Source organism: Pseudoliparis swirei, chromosome 11 (assembly GCF_029220125.1).
Source record: "Pseudoliparis swirei isolate HS2019 ecotype Mariana Trench chromosome 11, NWPU_hadal_v1, whole genome shotgun sequence".
Classification (NCBI taxonomy): Eukaryota; Metazoa; Chordata; class Actinopteri; order Perciformes; family Liparidae; genus Pseudoliparis; species Pseudoliparis swirei.
The window spans coordinates 18,718,975-18,739,307 of NC_079398.1; the positions used below are offsets into that span (position 1 = coordinate 18,718,975).

Here is a 20,333-nt window from a genome sequence, read left to right on the forward strand (position 1 = left end):
TCAAGATACATTTTGCTTAATTATGTTATATATAATATTTCTACCAGTAATACATATATATATTTATATAGAGCCAAAAAAACAGACACGGGGCTCATCTAAAAAAACAGCTCCCATTGGCTGCTCACGTGTTGGCAAACGCCATACGCATTACGCGCATGCGTACGCGCTAACCCCGCCCCCCTCCCCACAGTCCTTCAGCCGCTCAGAATGGCGGATCTTTTGGAATCTCTTCTGTGGAAGAAAGTGGACCTAAAAACAGTCTTGGACTGGCTAAGGAACGATGAGGTATGTCCGAAACGACCACGAGCCTCGTGCGTGAGACACGTTACACGCCCTCGCGACACGAGTTCTAGGAGGTGACATGGCGCACAACGGATTGTAAACAAAACTTTTAGCCCCGGAGAGCTAGCGAGCTAGGTTAGCTGTGCCCCGAACGGGACTTCAGACGAGACGCTACGTTGTCGACTATCTTTCCAGAAATTGTAGTTTTAAAAACAGAGTTTACCATCGCCGCATGCTCCTGTTGTAGTTCGTGTTATTACCGGAAGAGGGCGGCGCAGTTTAGCGCATGTTAGTCGGTGCATTGTTAGCTAATGTTGACTACTTTCTGCATAAATGTCCTGCAGCTGACCAGCAAAGCATGCATGTCGTTACACTCGACTGTGTTTTCATCTAAAGCACAGTTGTCAAACACACGGCCCGCGGGCCGAATCCGGGCCACCACGTCGTTTCATGGGGCCCCCAACGGCTTGAAAGACAAACATATCGCGTGCTTTTATTTTGAAGGTTTCAAATAACATGTATTTATGTTATAATATGAGAGAAATGTTCTTATGTACAATATTTCTACACTCAAATAAACAATAATCAAATGCGAAGAGAGTTATTTAACAATATATTCGGGAGTTTATATGTTTCAGTTACAACCCTTTGAGGGTGGCCATGATGCCGATGTGGCCCACGGTGAATATGAGTTGGATTCCTCTGATCTAAACGGTGTTGGCTGTTTGTTATTTTAGTTTTATGAATTATATCTATTTCGCTCACAGTTGATTGTTTTGCCACACGTGTGTGTCTCTCTTTTCAACAGGATGGGGAGAGGCTGGCATTCAGAGAACCCGAGGTGACGGTTCACAAACAAGAGTTTGTCCCATTTCTTCTGAACTTCCTGCGAGAGCAGAGCAGACGAGCGCTGACTCATGGCCCTGCCACTCCGGCCAAGATCCCCAGACCTGGTGCACAGACTCAGTCCTTCACCGACAGGAGGAGTTGTGCAGCTGGTTCTCGGAGTGCCAGCCGGGTCCAGCTGTTTTCCCCTTCCCCCTTGAGGTCACCTGGGTCTGAGCAGGACGCCTCCGGGCAGTCGGGGTCCCACTCTCTGAGTGGAGTTGACGCCTTCAGCAGCCCCTCCTTTGCTGCGGGATGGAGCCCCGCCTCCAGGCCTTCAGGCTCCGAACGCCGGTCCAGCCAGAAGAGCAGTCTGGGGGACTACATGGTTTCTCCTCCCGACCTCCAAAAAAGCCCCAGCTCCCAGTCACAGAAGGGTCGAAAGAAGAGTGCCGGCAACATGGCGGTACAACAAGGGAAACATGGAGGATGGAAGGGAGGACATCAGAGTGATGAGAGTGGACGATGGGAAAGCGGGGGGAAAAGGTCAGGAAGAGGAGGAGGAGGGAACAGTAGGATAAGCGAGCAGGTTTCACCTCCATCGGTGGGCCAGCTCAACTTCAACAACTTGGAGGACTTCCCTCCTGTTGGGTCGTCACCCATTTCACCTGCGTAAGTCCAAACAACTCTGAGGTTGAACCAGTGGTGCTCAAACTTTTTCTGTCACGCCCCTCTCCGGTGGAAGAAAGATGTTCGTGCCCCAACAAAATTGTAACAAAATGGTGCATGCTGGTTTTTTTCTCATTGAAATAAGAACTTTTTGTGATTCCTACATCTGTACCTTTTCAAATAGTATAATCACTTTTAATTAAACCAGATTGCTCCATCAGAAAAATAAAAATAAAAGTTTTCACTTTCACAGAATACAAATGCAGTTCTATCAGTGCAAAAAATAACTAATATTTGACAAGAAATTGCTTTTTGTAGCTGCAATTTACCGGGTTTGCACTGAATATCTTGTCAAGATAATAACAACCTGTAAAAATCAAAATCTATTTAAAAAAAAAAAAAAATCTGCATTTCCCTTGCGCCCCAACTATAATTCCTTGGCGCCCCACTAGAGGGCCGCGCCGCAGTTTGAGAACCGCTGGGTTAAATGTCAACAGTGACTCCATCATTGATTTTGATTTCTTTATCTAACGGTTTTCATCCTCCAGGGTGTCCAAACCATCGAGAAGAATCAACCCGACTCCAGTCAGTGCCGAACGGCCTCACTCCAAACCAAAGGCCTGCTTCACTTCCACCCCGTTCAGTGAGTCCTGTAGTCCCTCGTTCGGGGGCGAGGGTCTTGATGGGTCCATGACGGCGGGCAGTCCTCTGAGCCTGCAGGAAGAGAGGGAGCTACTCAAGAGAGAAAAGTAAGTGCACGTGCAGAATTATTCCACTTATACTGATGAAACACCCGTCCCATGTACACGATGGTGTGAATGTATAGGTGTAATAGAACCAGGGTAGGACATTTACATATTTTTTGGTGGGGTGGATTTTTTCCCCCACTGACTGAAATCCAGGGGCTTTTAAGAAATTGGGGGCACTTTTTTAAAACTTGTGAAATAATATTGAACCTTTGTTCAAAAATGATAAATATACTTATTCAGGCTTAGAGTATATGAGCAATTGTCATAAAAATGGCAATAATAAGACTGTTGGGTAGTAGTCGACAGATGCAAAGTGTTTCCTTAGATTTTTTTAACAAACAGAAAACATAAATCAGACAATCATATTCAATTGTATTCTTATATATTTGTTATTTTTTATAAAAAATTGTTAAACGACTATTAACAATTAGAACTTTTATTTTATTTTTAATTCCAAATTATATTGACTGATTTGTTTTGTACCTACCTAGTACAGGCAATACAGACGGGACAGACACAACAAATAACAAAAACAAAATGCTTGTAAATTATCGAAACTATGGGGGCATTGTTTGCCCCTCTCCTTGTGATATCAGGGGCAACATTATATTTCTTAGGGGCAGTTTTGCCCTCGTGTATTTCTGACGCAGAATAGTACTATGGGCGGGTCCTGGGTACAGTTTTAAAAGTGATGGCGCGGTTAGCTGTTTTTAGTTAGTCTAATGGCTCCTACAACCGTTACTCTAGTATTCTTGAAACTGAATTAACTTATTTTACTACCTCCAATAGAATGTAGGTAGTAAAATAAAAGGTCTGTAACGGATCCCCGTCGATGAATTGGCGTGAAACTTACTGCTGGTGAAACTTCTTTATTTTCTCTCTGTAGGTGAATAAACATGAATGAAAACTCTTAGATAATCACCACCGTAAGAGCCTTCGCCTCATACGGGTCCATTAAAACTATTAAACTTTAAATAAAACGCGCATCCGTCCTTAACATCCGTAGCTGTATCGTCAAGTTTGTATTTTAACATAAAATAAAAGTGCGCTTCCTGTTAACATTTCAAAATAAAAGTGATTTAACTCTAAAAAGGAAGTAGATTAAAACATCTATAAAATTATTCAAACAATACAATATAAAAGGCATACATCAAAACCAATAAGGCAGATACAAAAACAGGCAATCAACAACAAAAAAACCTTTCATGGGGTTATTTACAGGTCTGTGCCTCTTATTTAGTCCCTTTTTATCTTGTGTTGTAATTGCATCTATAACACTTTTTTAAACGGTTCTATAATTTTGACAGACGCAAAATACTTTAACTGCCTTGAAACGCAGTTTGATATGAACAAGTATGCCTAAAACAAAGTGATGTGCAGATCCCGACAATAACAGAACCCAAAATGCGTATAAATCCCTCTTGCTGCGCCGTAAGTCTCTTGCTTATTCTCATTGTGCCTATACTTAGGCTCTAGAATCATCAGAGTAAGTTAAAAGTTGGACCTTGTCGGTTCTCCATTATAGTTGGATAGTATTTTCTTGTATTTCTTAGGGATTTGTAGTTGTGTAAACTAGACTTTCTAGTCTAAACGCATTATGAGGCTGGTATTCTTTTACCGTTTTCTACGTATATGTACCAATATATATATACTTTCTTTATTTTCTCATTCATTATAAATGAGAGCCTCTGCTGCTCTTTAGGTCCTCGACAGCGTTGCTTCAGTTCACCCGTGTCGTTTCAAACTTTCTTGCCGTCAGGACGAAGCGTGCTCAGCAGGTCGGCCCTCCTCCGCCGGCCTCCCTGGAGCCGTGCACCCCCACCAAGTTGGGTCTTCGGACGGGAGCTAAAGTTACACCAGATCTGCAGACGCCCAGTCCCGAACCATCCAAAGTCACCTTCTCCTTGGAACTGGATCTCCTGGCTGAGCTGTACTGTACCTGCATTTCTGGTGAGTGACCACCAGGTGGTGGTAATTTGCTACTTAGGGGGGGGGGGACAGTTAAAATGGTCTTTTTTTAATTAATATAATTGAGATGTTTAGAAGCAGTATAGCACAAATAAATTGCACAACATGTATCATTAGGAAGTCAGAGCTACGTTTGAGGTTTTAGGAGTAAGGAGATGAATGTATGTACGATGTAAGACGTGATTCTAAAGATTTTTGTTTTGTCTTCCAGAAAACCTTGTGCCCAACATTTTCCTGGAGCTTTTCTTTGTGGTGCAGTTGCTCACGTCTCAATCACCTCAGACTCATGACGACGATGAACAGGGAAGTTTGTGTGCCGTGAATTCAGGTGTGTAATTAGTAATTGTGTCACTTTAGTCCGATTCACATCAAAAGATTAGGATTTTTCAACTTTAAAAAAAATTAAAATGAAATTAAAAACTTTTTAACACATTTTCAGAAATTTTGGAGAGATGTTACCTGAGTCAAGTACACAACTGTGTGTATTTTGCGGTGAAGGTTCTGGAGAATCAGTCTCAGTGAGTTGTTTCATTTACCCCATTTCACCAGCAGGAATATATATATTAGCACATTGCTCCCTAATTCACTGATTCTGTTCTCCCTAAATTGATTCCGATATATGTATTGTTGTCAGGCTGGTAGCTCAGTTGGACAAGTGTACCCTGCGTCTCCTGGCAGAGAACGACCGGGTGGCGTCTTTCTCTCCGGAGCTCCGGCAGCATCTGACTCAGGCCCAGGAGGGGAGCACGGCCAATGTAACATACCGTCATACAGGCTTATTAGTTGCTGAGTGTTATTCAATATCATACAATATTAGTATCAATACATCATGCTTTAAAACATTTTTTTTTACAATGACACCTTTTTCAATTCTGTTTTTTTTATAGCTCAATATCACAAAGTAAAAATTTTCCTCAGAGGGCTTTTCAGATATTTATATTTACTAGATTGTGTTATTAGTGTTTAGAGCTGGTTGAATAACTGATTTGTCGATCTGAAGCTTTTAAAAATATCAGCTTCTCAAAAGGGATAAATGGCAATTTTGTTCTTAATCTTATTAAATTGCATGTCTTTTGCTTTTTAAATGTTTTTATGACAACACAATTATGTTTTAGTGGCTCTTAAAACAAATCTTGAAATAATACACAATATAGGAGGGAAGCACGGCCAAGGTAACACACTATTGTATGATATTTTACTGCCATACAGGCTTATTAGTGGCTGAGTGTTATTGAATATGGTACAATATTAGTGTCAATACATAATGCTTTAAAACATTTTTTTTTAATTAGACACCTGTTTTCAATTCAGTTTATTTTATATAGCCCAATATCACGAATTCCAAATATTCCTCAGAGTGCTTTTCAGATATTTATATTTTTATTAGATTGTGTTATTGGTGTTGAATAACTGATTTGTTGATCTGCAAATCATTAATCTGCAGCTTTTTAAATAATTCATAAATTTTTTGAGTCGTACTTCACTGTATCAGCTTCTCAAAAGGGATACATGCCAATGAAAAAAGAAATCTTAAATTTTATTTTGTTTTTTAAAATGTTTTTATGCCCAAGAAATAATGTTTTTGTGGCTCTTAAAAAAAAAAAAAATGAGTTAAAGCTGTACAGTTACAGCTCTATACATGTTTTACAATAATATTGCATGTTCCACTGCGTTTACCTGTTAGAATAAAGTAGCTTCTAACACAAAGTGTGTATATGAACCTACTTATTCTATCATTAACATGTTTTTATTCCTCCACGTGTTGCAGCTCTCTCCTTCCGTCTCCACTTTCATCCACTCGGTCTCATTCCAGCCAGCTACCGACAACCGGTCCAACTTCATTAGTGACAAGGCCTTCCACACCTTTAAGAAACAAAGGTATATCATCACAATGTATTCCTACATGTCCAGTAAAAACATTGAGTAAAGCTTTCGAGACTCGGAGAGTTAATTATTGCAACCGGGTCAAGAAACCGCTGAATTAGACTTTATCGTCACTGTTGTCCTTTTTTATGTTTTTTTGTTTTTGCTCTTTTCTCAGAGATATTTTTTACGAGGTGTTACGAGAATGGGAGGACTTCCACAAAGACCAGGGCTGGAACTTTGCAGCTGCTCTCGGCAACAGGATAAGGCAAGTCCGATCGGCTCGTCTTATCTACATGTCTAACGCAGTGGTTTTCACCCTTTTTAAATTCTGTACCCCCCCCCCCCCCCCTCTGAATTTGTTTTTAAAGCTGAGTACCCCCTGACCAGTGCAAAGCATTTTGGGTTGAAAAAAAGATGTAATACACAGCATTTTGCATATATTATTTAATATATACAATTCCGTTTATTTTATTGAATATTTATTAAATAACTATTTTCATGGGCTTTTTTTAATGGATGCTCATTTTAAATATATTTAAAACGAATCTCACGTACCTGCTAGAGGGCCTTCACGTACCCACAGGTGTACACTTACCCCCTAGAGGGCCTTCACGAACCCCCAGGGGTCCACATACCTCCATTTGAGAACCACTGGTCTAATGCATCTGTCTGATTTATATTCTTTTGTATTTTGTTGCTTTATTCTTCTTGTAGAGGAATGATGAGTCAACTGACCGCTGCAGGAAACCATCCACATTTCGCTCGCCTGTTTCTGAAGCAGCTTGTCCAGGTAGACCTCATCCTCACCTAAACAAATAATGGGCTCTAACCTCCAGTGATGACACTTCTCCTTTTAACCAGATTAGTGGCACATTGCACACGGTCGGTACACTAAATCCATCTGTGTGTGTTTTTTTTTTTTTTACCTGTAGATGTGTAAAGGCCCCCGCGTGAACAGCTCCCCCGGAGACACTCCCGACGCGGACCTGCTCGGCATGCTGGGAGCCGACAGCCTCGGGCGTCTGAAGCGTCTCGAGGAGCGTCTCATTCAGCCTCAGGGCGTCGTCGGACCCTGCCCGCCACCGTCCTTCCCTGGTCACCAGGAGTTCTTCAGGGATTTCCTGCAGACAGCTAGTTGGTAAGCGACCACTAGTTACTAAATCATATCATAATTATAGTATTTACACCTATCCTTTAAATTTAGAGCTACTTCACCAGCCAGTTAGGGTCCGAGCTCACGTTTAATGACGCGTGTGGCTATGTTGCAAGATGTTTTTTGTTATCCCCGAATTATTAACTATTCAACATTTGCATAGATAATAACTCATTGTGTGTTTTTATTAAAAACAGCAGTAATTTTGACACAACCAGGGTTCGTATGGTCATGGAAAACCCTGGAATAGTCATGGAATTTTAAATTAGTTATTTCCAGACCTGAAAGTCCTCGGAAAAAAATTCCACAACGTTTTGGAGAAGTCATGGAAATGTGTTATATTCATATTTTCATCCACGCTGAGTTTAAAATAATTAATATGCTTTTAAAAGAAAAACGCTCAAAATATAAGCCGGCATACGCTCTCTTATACTCGCACATTTTCCGTGCTGCAAGTGAACGCACCTTAACTGAAAAGACAATTTTTTCCAGGCCTGGAAAAGTTATTGAAAAAAAATAGAATCCCTAAAGTTTTGATAAAGTCTTGGAAATGTGATACATTCATATGTTAATTTACAGTGTATATACTCTGTGCTTTGGAATTCTCATTGTTAGTTTAGTTTAAACGTTCTCACTATTTCATGTATATACACCTGAGATTTCACAAAATGTTTGCTCATGTAAATGTGGTTTAAAGTCCTGGGACACCCATCGGTCACCATGTGTATGAACCCTGCACAACGTGTTGTCTCCCCAGCTGCCAGCTGACGCAGCACCTGCAGGACAGCCTGTGCCAGCAGCTCCTCCAGCTGGACGAGGTGTCCATCCTGAGTCCTCCTGCTTCCATCGCGGAGGTACCGGAGGAGGGAGACGGGGACATGGAGCAGCAGGTACAGAGTTTGGTTTCGGGGGGGGTGGTCTTATTCAGAAAATACCAACGTGACCAACATGTTAATTATTCTGTCTGTTGCGTCGCCCTCTTCAGGATGAAAAGCAGCGGTTCACCTCAGTGCTGCTGCTCGCGCGTCTCCTGGCGAAGTTTCTGGGCTTCATTTGCTTTCTGCCATACCAAACATCGGAGAGACCCTCCAGGGAGATACAGGACACCGCGGTAGCCCTACGGCGCAAGGCGAGTTAAAAAAGAGCCAAACTAAAGAATGATGTTGCGTCTCAATCGGGGGAACTCTAAAAATGCCTCACGTCGAGATAAATGTGTCTTATTAATTTGGTTATCTCCCTCAGAGTGTTCCGGTGCTGGATGTGTGCGCCGTGCTGAGTAACAGTGTGAAGAGGAGGCGCACCATCCTCACTGTGCCCTGGCTGGTGGAGTTCCTCTCCATGATGGACTTCATCGGTCCCCTCCTGCTCTGCTACAGGACGGCATTGGGCAAACTGCTTCTCCTGTACAGGTCTGCCTCCTGTTCCTTAAACGTTGGTTAAAGGAGTAATAATAATAATTCAAACTTATATAGCGCTTTTCTAAATACACAAAGACGCTTAACTTGGGTGGACGACTTTGGGTGGAAAAACGATTAATTCACCTCAAGAAGCACAAAACTGACACTGTATTTATATTTTTCTCGGCATACTTATTTGCTTAAATTGCAGCTACAATCAGTGTCAGAAATACACGAGGGCAAAGGGCAAAACTGCCCCTAAGGAATATAATTTCCCCCCCCGATATCACAAGGCGAGGGGCAAAAAATACCTCCCAGAATTTCCTCCCAAAATTTATTGAACTTGTCAGAAGTATCGTAGCCTATGTGACCCGGTCCAGTTGCCGTATCATGTTTTGGTTTTCTCCGTTTTATTATTGCCATTTTTATGACAATTGCTCATATACTGTAAGCCTGAAGCCTAAGTATATTTATTATTAATTTTAACAACGGTTAAATGTTATTTCACAAGTTTCAAAAAGTGCCCCCAATTTATTTTTTAATGCCCCTGGATTTCAGTCAGTGGGGGCAAAAACTGGTTCCTATATAATATGTAAATGTGCTACAATAGACGTGCACACTGAAAATCACTAACCTGACATTACCGGACATTTATAAAACTAACCCGCCTTCAGCATGCAGACTGACGGCGGACATCCACTGAACCCGAGTGGGTTTCATTTCAGCTCCACGGGAGGAAAGTCGACATGTTTGTAGGCCAATGTGTTGATTCATGGATTTTTATTCCCCCCCCTTATCGTAGCAAGTGAGAGGAATCCGCCTCTAGTTTAAGAATCAGCCCTGATCAATCAATACAGATTCAGTTGATACTTTCTAAGCACATTTGCAGCAGGAGATTTGTGTGATTTAAACAGCCGGCTGTGCAGATAACGCTTCACTAAACACGACTAACATAGTTTTAAATTGTAAAAAAACACTGTGTGTATTGGACATTTTAATATAATAGGAGCAGATCTGATTCATGTCACAAATGCTCTTAGTGTCCTACAATATATATATATATATATATTTTCCTTTCTTTTTGTTTTTTGACTTTATTTTCTTCCTGGTTATTTCTTGTGTGCTTGTAGGAGGATGCTGCTGGGCAGGTGTGGAGAAATGTGTTACCTGAACAAGCTCCTCATGGTGTCTGTGTTGGGTTGGCTTTTTCAGGTGAGGCGCAATAATTAATTGTAGATTGAGTCATAAAAAAAACCCAAATCACACACGTGCACTTTTTTGTTTGTTTGATATTCAAAATGGTTGAACTCTCATTGAACTCTGTCTTTAGATCCCGGTGATTCCCGAGGATATTTTCTTCACCAACGAGTTCACGGAGGTGGCCAAGCTGGACGGCGGCACCATGAGCGTCGCGGGCCTCGTAAGTCAAATATTCATTTATTTTTATTCATCTCTGTTTGCCCATAAAATTCCCCCCCCGCTGTTTTTTTTTCATTTACATCGAGGCTCCTGATCTTTTTTAGGACTGCATTCTCCTGGTGGATCAGCAGCTGCTCTACACGTGTTGTCCATTTCTTGGTGAGTGGAACATGGAAAGATGTCTTCAAGGTTTGGTACGGTTATGGAAAACCTGGAAAAATCCTGGAATTTTAAAAGTTATTTCCAGCACTGGAAAAGTGCTAAAAAAATAAAAGTTTGGAAAAGTCATGAAAATGTGTTATATTCATATGTTCATCTACGCTGAGTTTTAAATAATTAATATGCTTTTAAAAGAATGACGCTCTAAATATAAGCCGGCATACGCTCTTTCATACTCGCACATTTTTTCCGCGCTTCAAGTGAACGCACCTTAACTGAAAATACATAAATGTTTATTTTTTAAATCTAAACTATTGTCTCATTCATTTGAGACATATATGGTTTTATTATTATTAATATTATTATTTATTTATTATTATTAGGTTTTATTATTAATATTATTATTTATGTATCTATTATTATTAGGTTTCATTATTATTTATATACTGTGTGCTTTGGAATTCTCATTGTTAGTTTAAATACGACATGTTCTCACTTTTTCATGTATGCACTTAGATTTTAAATGCTTGGTCATGGAAATTTGGTTTAAAGAGTCCTGGAAGTCGATTGGTCAACATTTGTATGAACCCTGTGTCTCTTATGTCCCCTCAGGGATTAACGGGCACGTTTACATTTTGTAGTTGTAAAGTTTCAGAAGGGGTAGACACGCCTGTTAATCAGGACCCGGGTAGCTTAGCGCATATTTGGCGTGTGCAACATGCGCGTATTAACAATGTGTTTCGATGTTGTGCCTCGCCTCCATCGGTCCAGGTGAGTTCCGGAAGCTCCTCGCTGCCTTTGTGTCCGGAAGCGCCGCCAAGAGCGGAGGAATTATCCGCAAGATCACGCCCACTTCTGCCGGACTCAAGGACCCGGTGACCGCCAACAGGTCGCAGCAGAAACTGCAGGTGAGTCAACGGGAGAGGTGACGCGATATATACAAATGATCTCGCTTGGGTTGTCTTTGTTTATCCCGGAGTATTAAAACCACTCGCATGTGACAGGTGGATCTCGAGCAAGCCTTCTTCCACAACCAGCCTCCGTCGCTGCGTCGCACTGTGGAGTTCGTGGCCGAGAGGGTCGGATCCAACGCCGTCAAGCACATGAAGTGAGCGTCACACAGCTGGATGGTCGGGCGTGGGAAGTGCACAGAAGCACGTTTCTAAATGAACGGTTTCCATCACTTTTTCTTTTCCTTCAGGGCCACATTAGTGAGCGAGTTGGTGGAGCGAGGAGAGAAGATGCTGCGAGATGGGCTCAAGTCGCCAAACTCAAATCCCTCGAAGCTGAATGACTCCATCTGTGCTCAGCTGTGCGTCGCTGGATTGGAGGCCCTGGCGAAGGCCACCAGGTACCAGCAAAACGGGCTTCTTTCAAGTCCGTAGATTTAATATGATTTCAGTACCTGGTCCCTGTGTTAACAGCCTACATGCATGTATAAGCAAATCGCCATTCGATTGTTGGAGGTAAAAGTAAGTGTTGCCCCTCGGGGTTGCTCCACTATGCGGTAATTTCAATGTGGTTTTGCAGATTCTGCTGCGAGAAGAGTCCGGAGGCCGTCCGCATTCTGCTCCCCGACGAGACGTCCCCTGCTGTATGTCTGGTTTTAAATCGCTATGCACAAAAGGATCTAACAAGGTTTTGTTTTTCCATACAAAATAGCTGTTTGTTTTTACCTTCGCATTGAAAATGCCGGAAGGTTATGTTTTGATCGCCATTTATTTATTTATTTATTTGTATGCGTGTTATTCGCAAAACTCAAAGTATTGAACCGAATCGCATGAAATTTGGTGGGATGATTGTTTATTATCCGGGGACCAGTTGATTAGATTTTGGGATCGATCGGGTCAAGGTCAAAGGTCATGAACAGGTCAACATTTTCTTGAATCTCATGAAATTTGTTGGGATGATTGGTTATTATCCGGGGACCATTTGATTAGATTTTGGGATCAATCGGGTCAAAGGTCAAGGTCATGGAAAGGTCAAACTCTTTTTTTACCATAGCACGATACATTTTTGTCCAATTGGCATGCAACTAATGCCAAAATGTTCATAATTCAATGCCCAATCTTGTGATATGCGAAGGTATGCACTCTACCGAGTGCCCATTCTAGTTTTCCCATGTTTTTCTGCAGGTCCTGACCACATCTGAAAACATCACCAAACGTCTTGCAACAGAAAAAGCCTGCAGCTGGCTCTCCGCCAACATCACAGGTAGCTGCTTGTGTTCTCATTGTTCAATACAAATCACTGGAAATAGATTTTTTTTTTAACGTTTTCCAACACAGAGGGACAATCTTTTAGATTTTATTACCGTTTGTATTAATTGATTTTTTTAATGTACCAATCCAAAGTTTTTTTTTCTCTCGAGTCATGATTTTTTTTGTCGCTCCGATCTTTTATCACACATTTAATTCAAAGTCATTAATATTTATGGCCGGGGTTCGTTGTGGAACTCGAGTCGGTGGCCCGCCGTGACCGGATGATTGTAACCGAGAGCAGAAACTCAACAGTGACCAACAAATGTATTCTCACCCGATCTGCTGAACAAGGTCGTCGCACAGGGGCCAAAACATTATCCGCGGTTTTGGGTCAGTGGATCCATATTTTGATATCGCTGCAAATTGATTTTTCATGCCACAATGAATAATAGCTGCTGGCTTTCATAAAGATGGGAGAAAGCATTTAGTTATCTAGCGTAAAACACTGGTACATGCCTTCCAATGTAACTCAAATTATTCCCCTTTTTATTTCTGCAAGCGTATTGCACTGGACTCGATACATTCTCCAAGGACTTCTTTTTTTTTCTCTATCTCGTTCACTAAATCTATGCAAGAATACATGAAACTGTATGAACTGAACATGCATACTCTCCGGAATTATCCAGAACAGTTAAAGCTCTCGGGCGCTGATGATGTCTTGTTGCATAACATCAATGCCATTGTAGATGAAAGGGGGCAAAAAAATAAATAAACCAGCGCTGCGAGTTGAGGTTCCCTCAGGATGCCCATCTAAGACATTCTCTCTCTCTTTCTTTCTCTCTCTCTCTCCCTCTCTCCAGCCCTGATAAGAAGAGAGTGGAAGAGCCGGTGCGATCGCGTGATGAAGGCTGCGGGCGGCGGCCCGGTGGACACGCCGGAGGCAGCGCTCGAGGCGGTCGTCGCCAAGGAGGAGCCGTCGACCTCTCCCACGAGGAAACAAGGAAGCGAGAGAGCGACGTCGACGTCCTGCCCGCCGCACTGCGACCACAGCGCGTCGCTGCCCTCTGACGTCATCATCGAGATGAAGGTACTCTTGCGTGAGAGGAAATACAGATGTATCGGAGGGTTGCACTGCAACTTCCTTTACGTTTACTCGGGAAATAACTTGCATCTTCAGATAATTAAGGTGCGTTCACAACAAAAGCGTTGCAAATTTTTCGCGCAAGTAGATCGCATTAGCAAAGTCAAGGCACAGATGCGAGTGGTTGCGAAAATTCGCCCGACTCCGAGTTACGAAAGCCAATCAGCGGTGAGACGCTCCGCCGTTGGTGAATCCAATCGCTGCTGCTGCTCTGATGGCGCTGGAAGCGGAAGTCATTCAGACGTAGTCGGTGAGTCACCGAGCTGTGTGAGCCTACGGGTGATGTTATGTATAAATAAAATATATATATATGATATTAATGTTATGAACCCAAACACGAGGGCGTTGGATGTTCCAACGTTTGTGGGATGTCCTCAACAAGTATAAAGCAGAATTAGTGGTTAGTTCTTCCGTGGTGGATGGTGGAAATTATCACCGCTTCCATGGAGTAGAGCCACAGAGATAAGCCCCGCCCCCTTGCGGTGTGAATGCGGCTTTAGCTCGCCATTTTACTGGAGTAAAAGTGAACATTCTGAATTTTTACCCCAGGAGTTGCTGAGCATTGCAGTCGGCCCCCGGACTGACGGGGAGCTCCTCACCGGCTCTCAGGTGAAAACGCTACTCGAGAGAGTGGGAGACACACTGGCCTGCAGAAAGGTACACAAAGCCCACTAAACAACAACAACTTGCGTTGGATTTAAGGTTTTTTGCCAGTCGTTGTAACGCCGTTTGTTCTTTTTCCTCTTCGCGTAGTTCTCAACGGTGATGTCGGAGCAGATGCTGCTGAACTCTACGGTCCTGCTGGCCTGCCAACTGGGTGAGAGTCTGAAGGATAGACGCGTAACACCAGGGAGAACGACGAGTTCACTGTTTCAATATAAAGGGGTCAATCACGATGTAAAGTCTAGTTGTACCTCTTGTTCTGCTCAGTGTCTGCAGAGCTGCCCGTACTGCCGGCGCCAGGGCTCAGCGGAGGGGAAGGGGTCGTCGTGGGTCCTGGTTCGGGTCCAGAGCCGCCCGTCAGAGCGCTGCTGGAGCAGCTCGCCGAGCTGTGGCGAGGAGACCGCTGTTCCTCCGCCCCCCTGCACCTGCTGTTCACCCCGCTCACCGTCACCGCCGTGCTGAAGGCCAGCGACACTGAGGTCCGTCCAACTGATGCTTTATCGTATTAATGATGATTCCTACAACCACTCTCCCTTTTCTACATGTACTCTCAAATACCTCACTACATACTCCATGTGCGTGGCCATCTATACACCTGCAGGCTTTACACATCAAGGATTTAAAGCAACAGGTGTCGCAAAACACTTCAAACTAGAATGGGCACTCGGTAGAGCGCATACCTTCGCATATCACAAGATTGGGCATTGAATTATGAACATTTTGGCATTAGTTGCATGCCAATTGGACAAAAATGTATCGTGCTATGGTAAAAAAAGAGTTTGACCTTTCCATGACCTTGACCTTTGACCCGATTGATCCCAAAATCTAATCAAATGGTCCCCGGATAATAACCAATCATCCCACCAAATTTCATGCGATTCAAGAACATTTTGACCTGTTCATGACCTTTGACCCGATCGATCCCAAAATCTAGTCAATTGGTCCCCGGATAATAAACAATCATCCCACCAAATTTCATGCGATTCGGTTCAATACTTTTTGAGTTCTGCGAAAGATTTTGACCTGTTCATGACCTTTGACCCGATCGATCCCAAAATCTAATCAACTGGTCCCCGGATAATAAACAATCATCCCACCAAATTTCATGCGATTCGGTTCAATACTTTTTGAGTTTTGCGAATAACACGCATACAAATAAATAAATAAATACACGGCGATCAAAACATAACCTTCCGGCATTTTCAATGCGAAGGTAATGATGTCATAGTCTGTATTCAAATAATATCTGAAACTTTTTTTGGTGTGTTCATCTTTAACATTTTTATCTGACATCATTATGGCGTGTCTTGCCCTAGATTTATTCTACATATTGAGCTCAAGATTAGCCTTTTGGTCAGTTATTTTCATTATTTTGGGATTTACTATTGCAGGTATTATACATTCTTTATCATGAAAACTTTTAGACTGATGATTGTAGAGGGAAGAGAGAAAGAAAAGGCCCCTGACCTGGCTTTATTGTAAAAAATTATGCTCCAAAATTCCACATCTCTTTTGATGTTTGATGACATAAAAAATATATATATATTTCTTTGAAAGTTGTTTGATGCTTTTGGAACACATTTATTTGTCTTTTCTTTAGTGGAAGAACTACCTGTTTCTGGTGAGACAGCTGGTGGACAGACGGGTCTTGAGCGAGGAAGAGGTCGTATCTCATTGGAAGAAGCTAACCAACTTGGTCTTGCCGGCGGTGAGGGTTTCCCTGCATTCTTGTCTTCTTATATTCCTCAAATGAATTAATTTTGTTTAGCGATTTGACCCCTTTCAACTCTTTCCTCTCACTCACTTTGTTCTCTCTCAATTCCGTGTCATTTTAGGAGCTGATAGAGAATTTCCAGCTGCAGTCACAGAGTATTAAACCCCCACTGCTGCCTCTGGCGGAGCTGCAGAGCCACTTGGATATGCTGCAAGTCTCACAACAGACAGTAGAGGGCGCTACATGACAACAATAATACTACTCTGCACCCCACTGCATCTTTTCTGTTATCCACACCTGTGTTTGATGTCACAGGAGAGAAAGAGAGACTGATCTGGGTGACTTCTTGTTGTTGTTGACCCCCCCCCGAATTGCCACTGCAGAGCCCATCAAAGCTGCACCACAGTCGGCATCAGCTCGGGCTTTGCAAGCTCCAGACCTTTTTGTTCTCCACATGTGAAGTGAAAGCAGCCTTTTAGTGAATCCCTCTGCTCTTTTGCTAAGGTAGGAGAGCCCTGCCTGTCAGAAGTAGCTCAGGGACCGGATCATTTCACACCTTTTTGTCTTTTTAGATCTGTTAAACTTTCCCGCAAGCAATCCTGGTATATGATTGTGTCCGAAGGGAAAAACTAGAACAGTAGATGAAACATTTCAAACGGTGGAGAATTGGAAGGGACGTAAGTCGGGTCTGCATCAAACTGAGTAACTTTTGTCACCTTAAAATATGCAACTACCAATTTTTCCGTTAAATATTGAACCAGACGAGCCATAGATTTTAAAGAAACACTTAAAATAATATTAAAATGGTCTTTTTTGTGGCGGTTGCAGGGATTTTAGACTTACGAGAGAAAAAACAAAGTCTTCATTTTAGTATAGCACTTTCACACATTGCCTTTGACCGCCACTACTAGTGATTGCATGTTTGTTCCATGAATGAGAGACTGCGTTTGTGATTGGTTTTTAGTTCATGTTGAACGAGCGCCGTATTCCCTGCTGCTTTTTAAAATTGAAATATTTTTTATGTTGCCTTTAAAAAGTATAATAAAGAAGTATTCTGCTTTAAATGTTTCTATTTGTCGTCATTGTCACACACATTTTATTATTCCATAATGGCTGGAGAAATGTATCAATGAAATAATCCACTAATCGGATTATTATTATAAACCATCAAAACAGAATAATCTCCAGTGTAACACTTTAAATAGTGGGATTAAATAACATGCAAAAAAAGGGGGGGGCGGTGGGATTTGAATATGTCCGTGTGTGGGGGCGTGTCCAGCAACATGACCCCGCCCCTTCTGTCCAGCAGGAAGTTAAACGACTTCGGTTGAGAGTTAAACGTCGGTTGAGACGCGGTCGGCGCGCGCGACCAGCCGTTAGAAATGACGTGAACAGCGGACGGCTGGACGGTTGACTCCCGCTCTTTAAAGCTTTTTAACGGATTTAATATGCAAGAATACTTTAACACAACAAAAAGAAGACTGGAGCTGCTTTTTTCACGCCGGCTTCGAGTTAAATCGACTGTTGAGAAGTTTTGTTCGCATTCATGGCAAACGTTAAAGTTGCCGTTCGAGTCCGCCCTCTCAGCGCGAGGTAAGCTGCCCAACGTTAATTGCTTCTTCTCGCCAATTAGCGTCTGATTTGAAGTATTTAAAGTCGCCTCCGCATCTCAATTCATAGCAGACATGTTGTGACCGGTATTACGACATCAACTGTCGCCTAACGCCTGGTACTTACATGATATTACCCTTCTTGTGTCGCCTTTTGTATAAAGTTCCGCTGGTTAACATTAAACTAGCTGGTTAACGTTCGCTAACTAAGCTAACTCTAGCTAAAAGCTCAGCGCAGGGGTGCACATGGAGGGTAATAACAACTGTGGCTGTCAGTGCTGTTTACTGACTAAGCAGCGCGTGTGTGGCGAAGAGTAATGTACAGAAAAAGATGGAGCTGGTTGAGGTTCAAAGTTATCTTTTTACTCAACTACTATTAAGATAATTGGTACACTTTAAAAAAAAATATATATTTTGATTTATTCAAAACACCGTCGCTATCTCTTTATGTATGATTTCCCCTTATAAGCAGTATTGGTTAATATTATTTATAACAAGCACGTGTAAATGGTGTTTTCCTATTTTTTAAATGTCATAATATTTAACGAAGCCATGTGGCTTATGTGCTTCTTAATGTATTCTGTTGATCATCATTCTAGCTAATGAACTCTGTAGTCCTACTTCTACACACATTACGATACACAAAACAGACTTAATTCTAATTTGCTTACTATACTTTTAAGCCATTCCCTTCGTTAAGTGAGAGGCATTTTCAGAAACAACTTTATAGTAGTGTTTAAGTTGTAACTCAGGGGGGTTGTAAAGTTACTTGGCTCCACTGAAGCGCAACATTAAAAGGTAAATTGCTCTATCTGGGCCCGGGTATATAGTACATATAAAGTACATTGAATTAAATTGAACTCCTGCAGGATGTGTTTTAGGGGTGCTTACTACAGTACCATAACAAAGCATTATTCAGGCTATGAAGGGTTGGACAATGATCCTTTCAACCAGTCTTCCTGGTATTTCGCATAACAAAAGCATTTCTAAAAAATAATCTTCACTGTCATGCAAATCTCTGCATCTCTGTCAGTCTCACTTTCCTCTTTTCTGAAGGATGTATTTCCTTACTTTATATTTCTGAACGAGGGCCTGCTGAGAGACGGATCATATTAACACCAGACTCGTCAACTACATTTCTCATTCAGTCTTGCACAGAAGTGTGTTGCCTTCTGATGGTTAGGCTCAGTGCCACTCGCATTTGTGCTAAAAAAAAAATGGTCAGGCTTATTGTGCAATTGCTCTTCTTGGGTTTGCATCAATACCCATTTTTATGAGGTTTACTATTTTCCACCACCAACCTCCTCTCCTTCATACTACTCCTGAGATTAAAGCTTGGTGGTTTGGGGTTGGGCCACTGCTGGGGTTGTGGAAAATGAGTCCCGCATGGTGAAGCACGATTCCAACAGCGTCCTCGTCTACCCCTCACCCACCGCATAGCAGGAGCGCTTGCACATCAGGCAGCATTCGCCATCATTATCGCTCCTGGAGATCGAAAATTGTCTCAGCGCCCATGTTGTGATTTCTTCAAGTTGCGCGCGTGTTGCATCATATTTGCTCGGTCCAGCTGCTGAAGCAAGCAAAGCTGAGTTGACCTTGTTTTCCACATATGCAAGGACGCACACACACACACACACACACACACACACACAGCGTCAAGTCTCTGGAGTATGCGATGGTCCGTTTTCATTTGAATCCGGTCGTTGGCGATTTCGTGGCTCACACGCACACAAAGATTCATTGTGTTAACTGTCATGTGACAGCCTCACGTCAAGTGGTCTAAATTTATCTGAACACCCTTTCAATTGCATCTGCATCAGAAAAAAGATTAAAAACCTATTTGAATCTGTCTGCAGGGTGTTGAATCCAGAGTGAAAGCTTTTGTTATATCTATTCAGTTTGAAGTCGCCCATTTGGAGCGGGAGACACTGATTAATGCCGATAGCGTCCCCCTAGACCCTCTCTTCTCTATTGTAAGCGTGTCTTAGCGGTTTCTCCGATCGGATCTCTCTCACTTCTCCTAAAGATTTGTCACGTTTCTTCACGATTCCAAATGTGGATGTTTACTGCGTTGACTGACGCGGCTGTTGTCTTCTTCTTGCTCACAGGGAGAGGGCGGATGAAGGAAGGCTAGCAGTTCAGGTGGAGGACAAGCTTGTAAGGGTCAAACATGTAAAGGTGAGTATTCTTGGTGTGAAAATGTCCCAACTGTTGTATTATATATCCAATATTGTTATTATTTGTGTATCTTTTGTTGGTAGCACTGGGTGAATTGAGAGGAGTGTGTCCAGGTTATCACAGCAACAGGATGTTTACAGCCTGGAGGCAGCCATTTCCTGCCTGAAGTTACTCTTGTTTATTAAATGTGTTGAGCTCACACATACACACTGATTGAGAGACCCTTTCTGTCAAACACATGCTGGACCCCAATATAAACACAAATAGCAGACTTCAGATAGTAAGGACTGAATTTCTTTCATTATTTTTAGATGGCGATGTAAACCTTAAAACCTC

At 42.3% G+C, this 20,333-nt stretch overlaps 2 protein-coding genes across 2 annotated transcripts in view; both read left to right on the plus strand.

The window, feature by feature from the left end:
* The first annotated feature begins 194 nt into the window (after positions 1-194).
* cdan1 (codanin 1) lies at positions 195-17,277 on the plus strand. The gene is made up of 28 exons (XM_056426906.1): positions 195-288; positions 1,094-1,782; positions 2,328-2,528; positions 4,288-4,478; positions 4,708-4,824; positions 4,936-5,014; positions 5,131-5,251; positions 6,265-6,374; positions 6,538-6,627; positions 7,077-7,152; positions 7,295-7,500; positions 8,273-8,405; positions 8,501-8,644; positions 8,758-8,924; positions 10,043-10,124; positions 10,243-10,332; positions 10,436-10,490; positions 11,262-11,398; positions 11,495-11,598; positions 11,692-11,841; positions 12,021-12,084; positions 12,626-12,704; positions 13,552-13,778; positions 14,382-14,489; positions 14,586-14,649; positions 14,763-14,974; positions 16,096-16,203; positions 16,331-17,277. The coding sequence occupies exons 1-28, from the start codon at positions 211-213 to the stop codon at positions 16,454-16,456; spliced, it is 4,008 nt and encodes a 1,335-aa protein (XP_056282881.1). The 5' UTR covers positions 195-210; the 3' UTR covers positions 16,457-17,277.
* Positions 17,278-17,586: 309 nt separating this feature from the next.
* stard9 (StAR-related lipid transfer (START) domain containing 9) overlaps positions 17,587-20,333 on the plus strand; it is a 41,951-nt gene continuing 39,204 nt past the window's right edge. The window contains exons 1-2 of the mRNA XM_056427103.1: positions 17,587-17,802; positions 19,928-19,997. Of these exons, the coding sequence (XP_056283078.1) occupies positions 17,756-17,802; positions 19,928-19,997 (117 nt within the window). The 5' untranslated portion in view covers positions 17,587-17,755. The remainder of the gene's footprint in view (positions 17,803-19,927; positions 19,998-20,333) is intronic.

Bases quoted from the DNA above. Each gene is read 5' to 3' on its own strand.
- cdan1 (XM_056426906.1), top strand. From the start codon at position 211: ATGGCGGATCTTTTGGAATCTCTTCTGTGGAAGAAAGTGGACCTAAAA. The intron at 11,842-12,020 runs GTACCAGCAAAA...GTGGTTTTGCAG, and splicing joins GCCCTGGCGAAGGCCACCAG to ATTCTGCTGCGAGAAGAGTC. The intron at 12,705-13,551 runs GTAGCTGCTTGT...CCCTCTCTCCAG, and splicing joins GCTCTCCGCCAACATCACAG to CCCTGATAAGAAGAGAGTGG.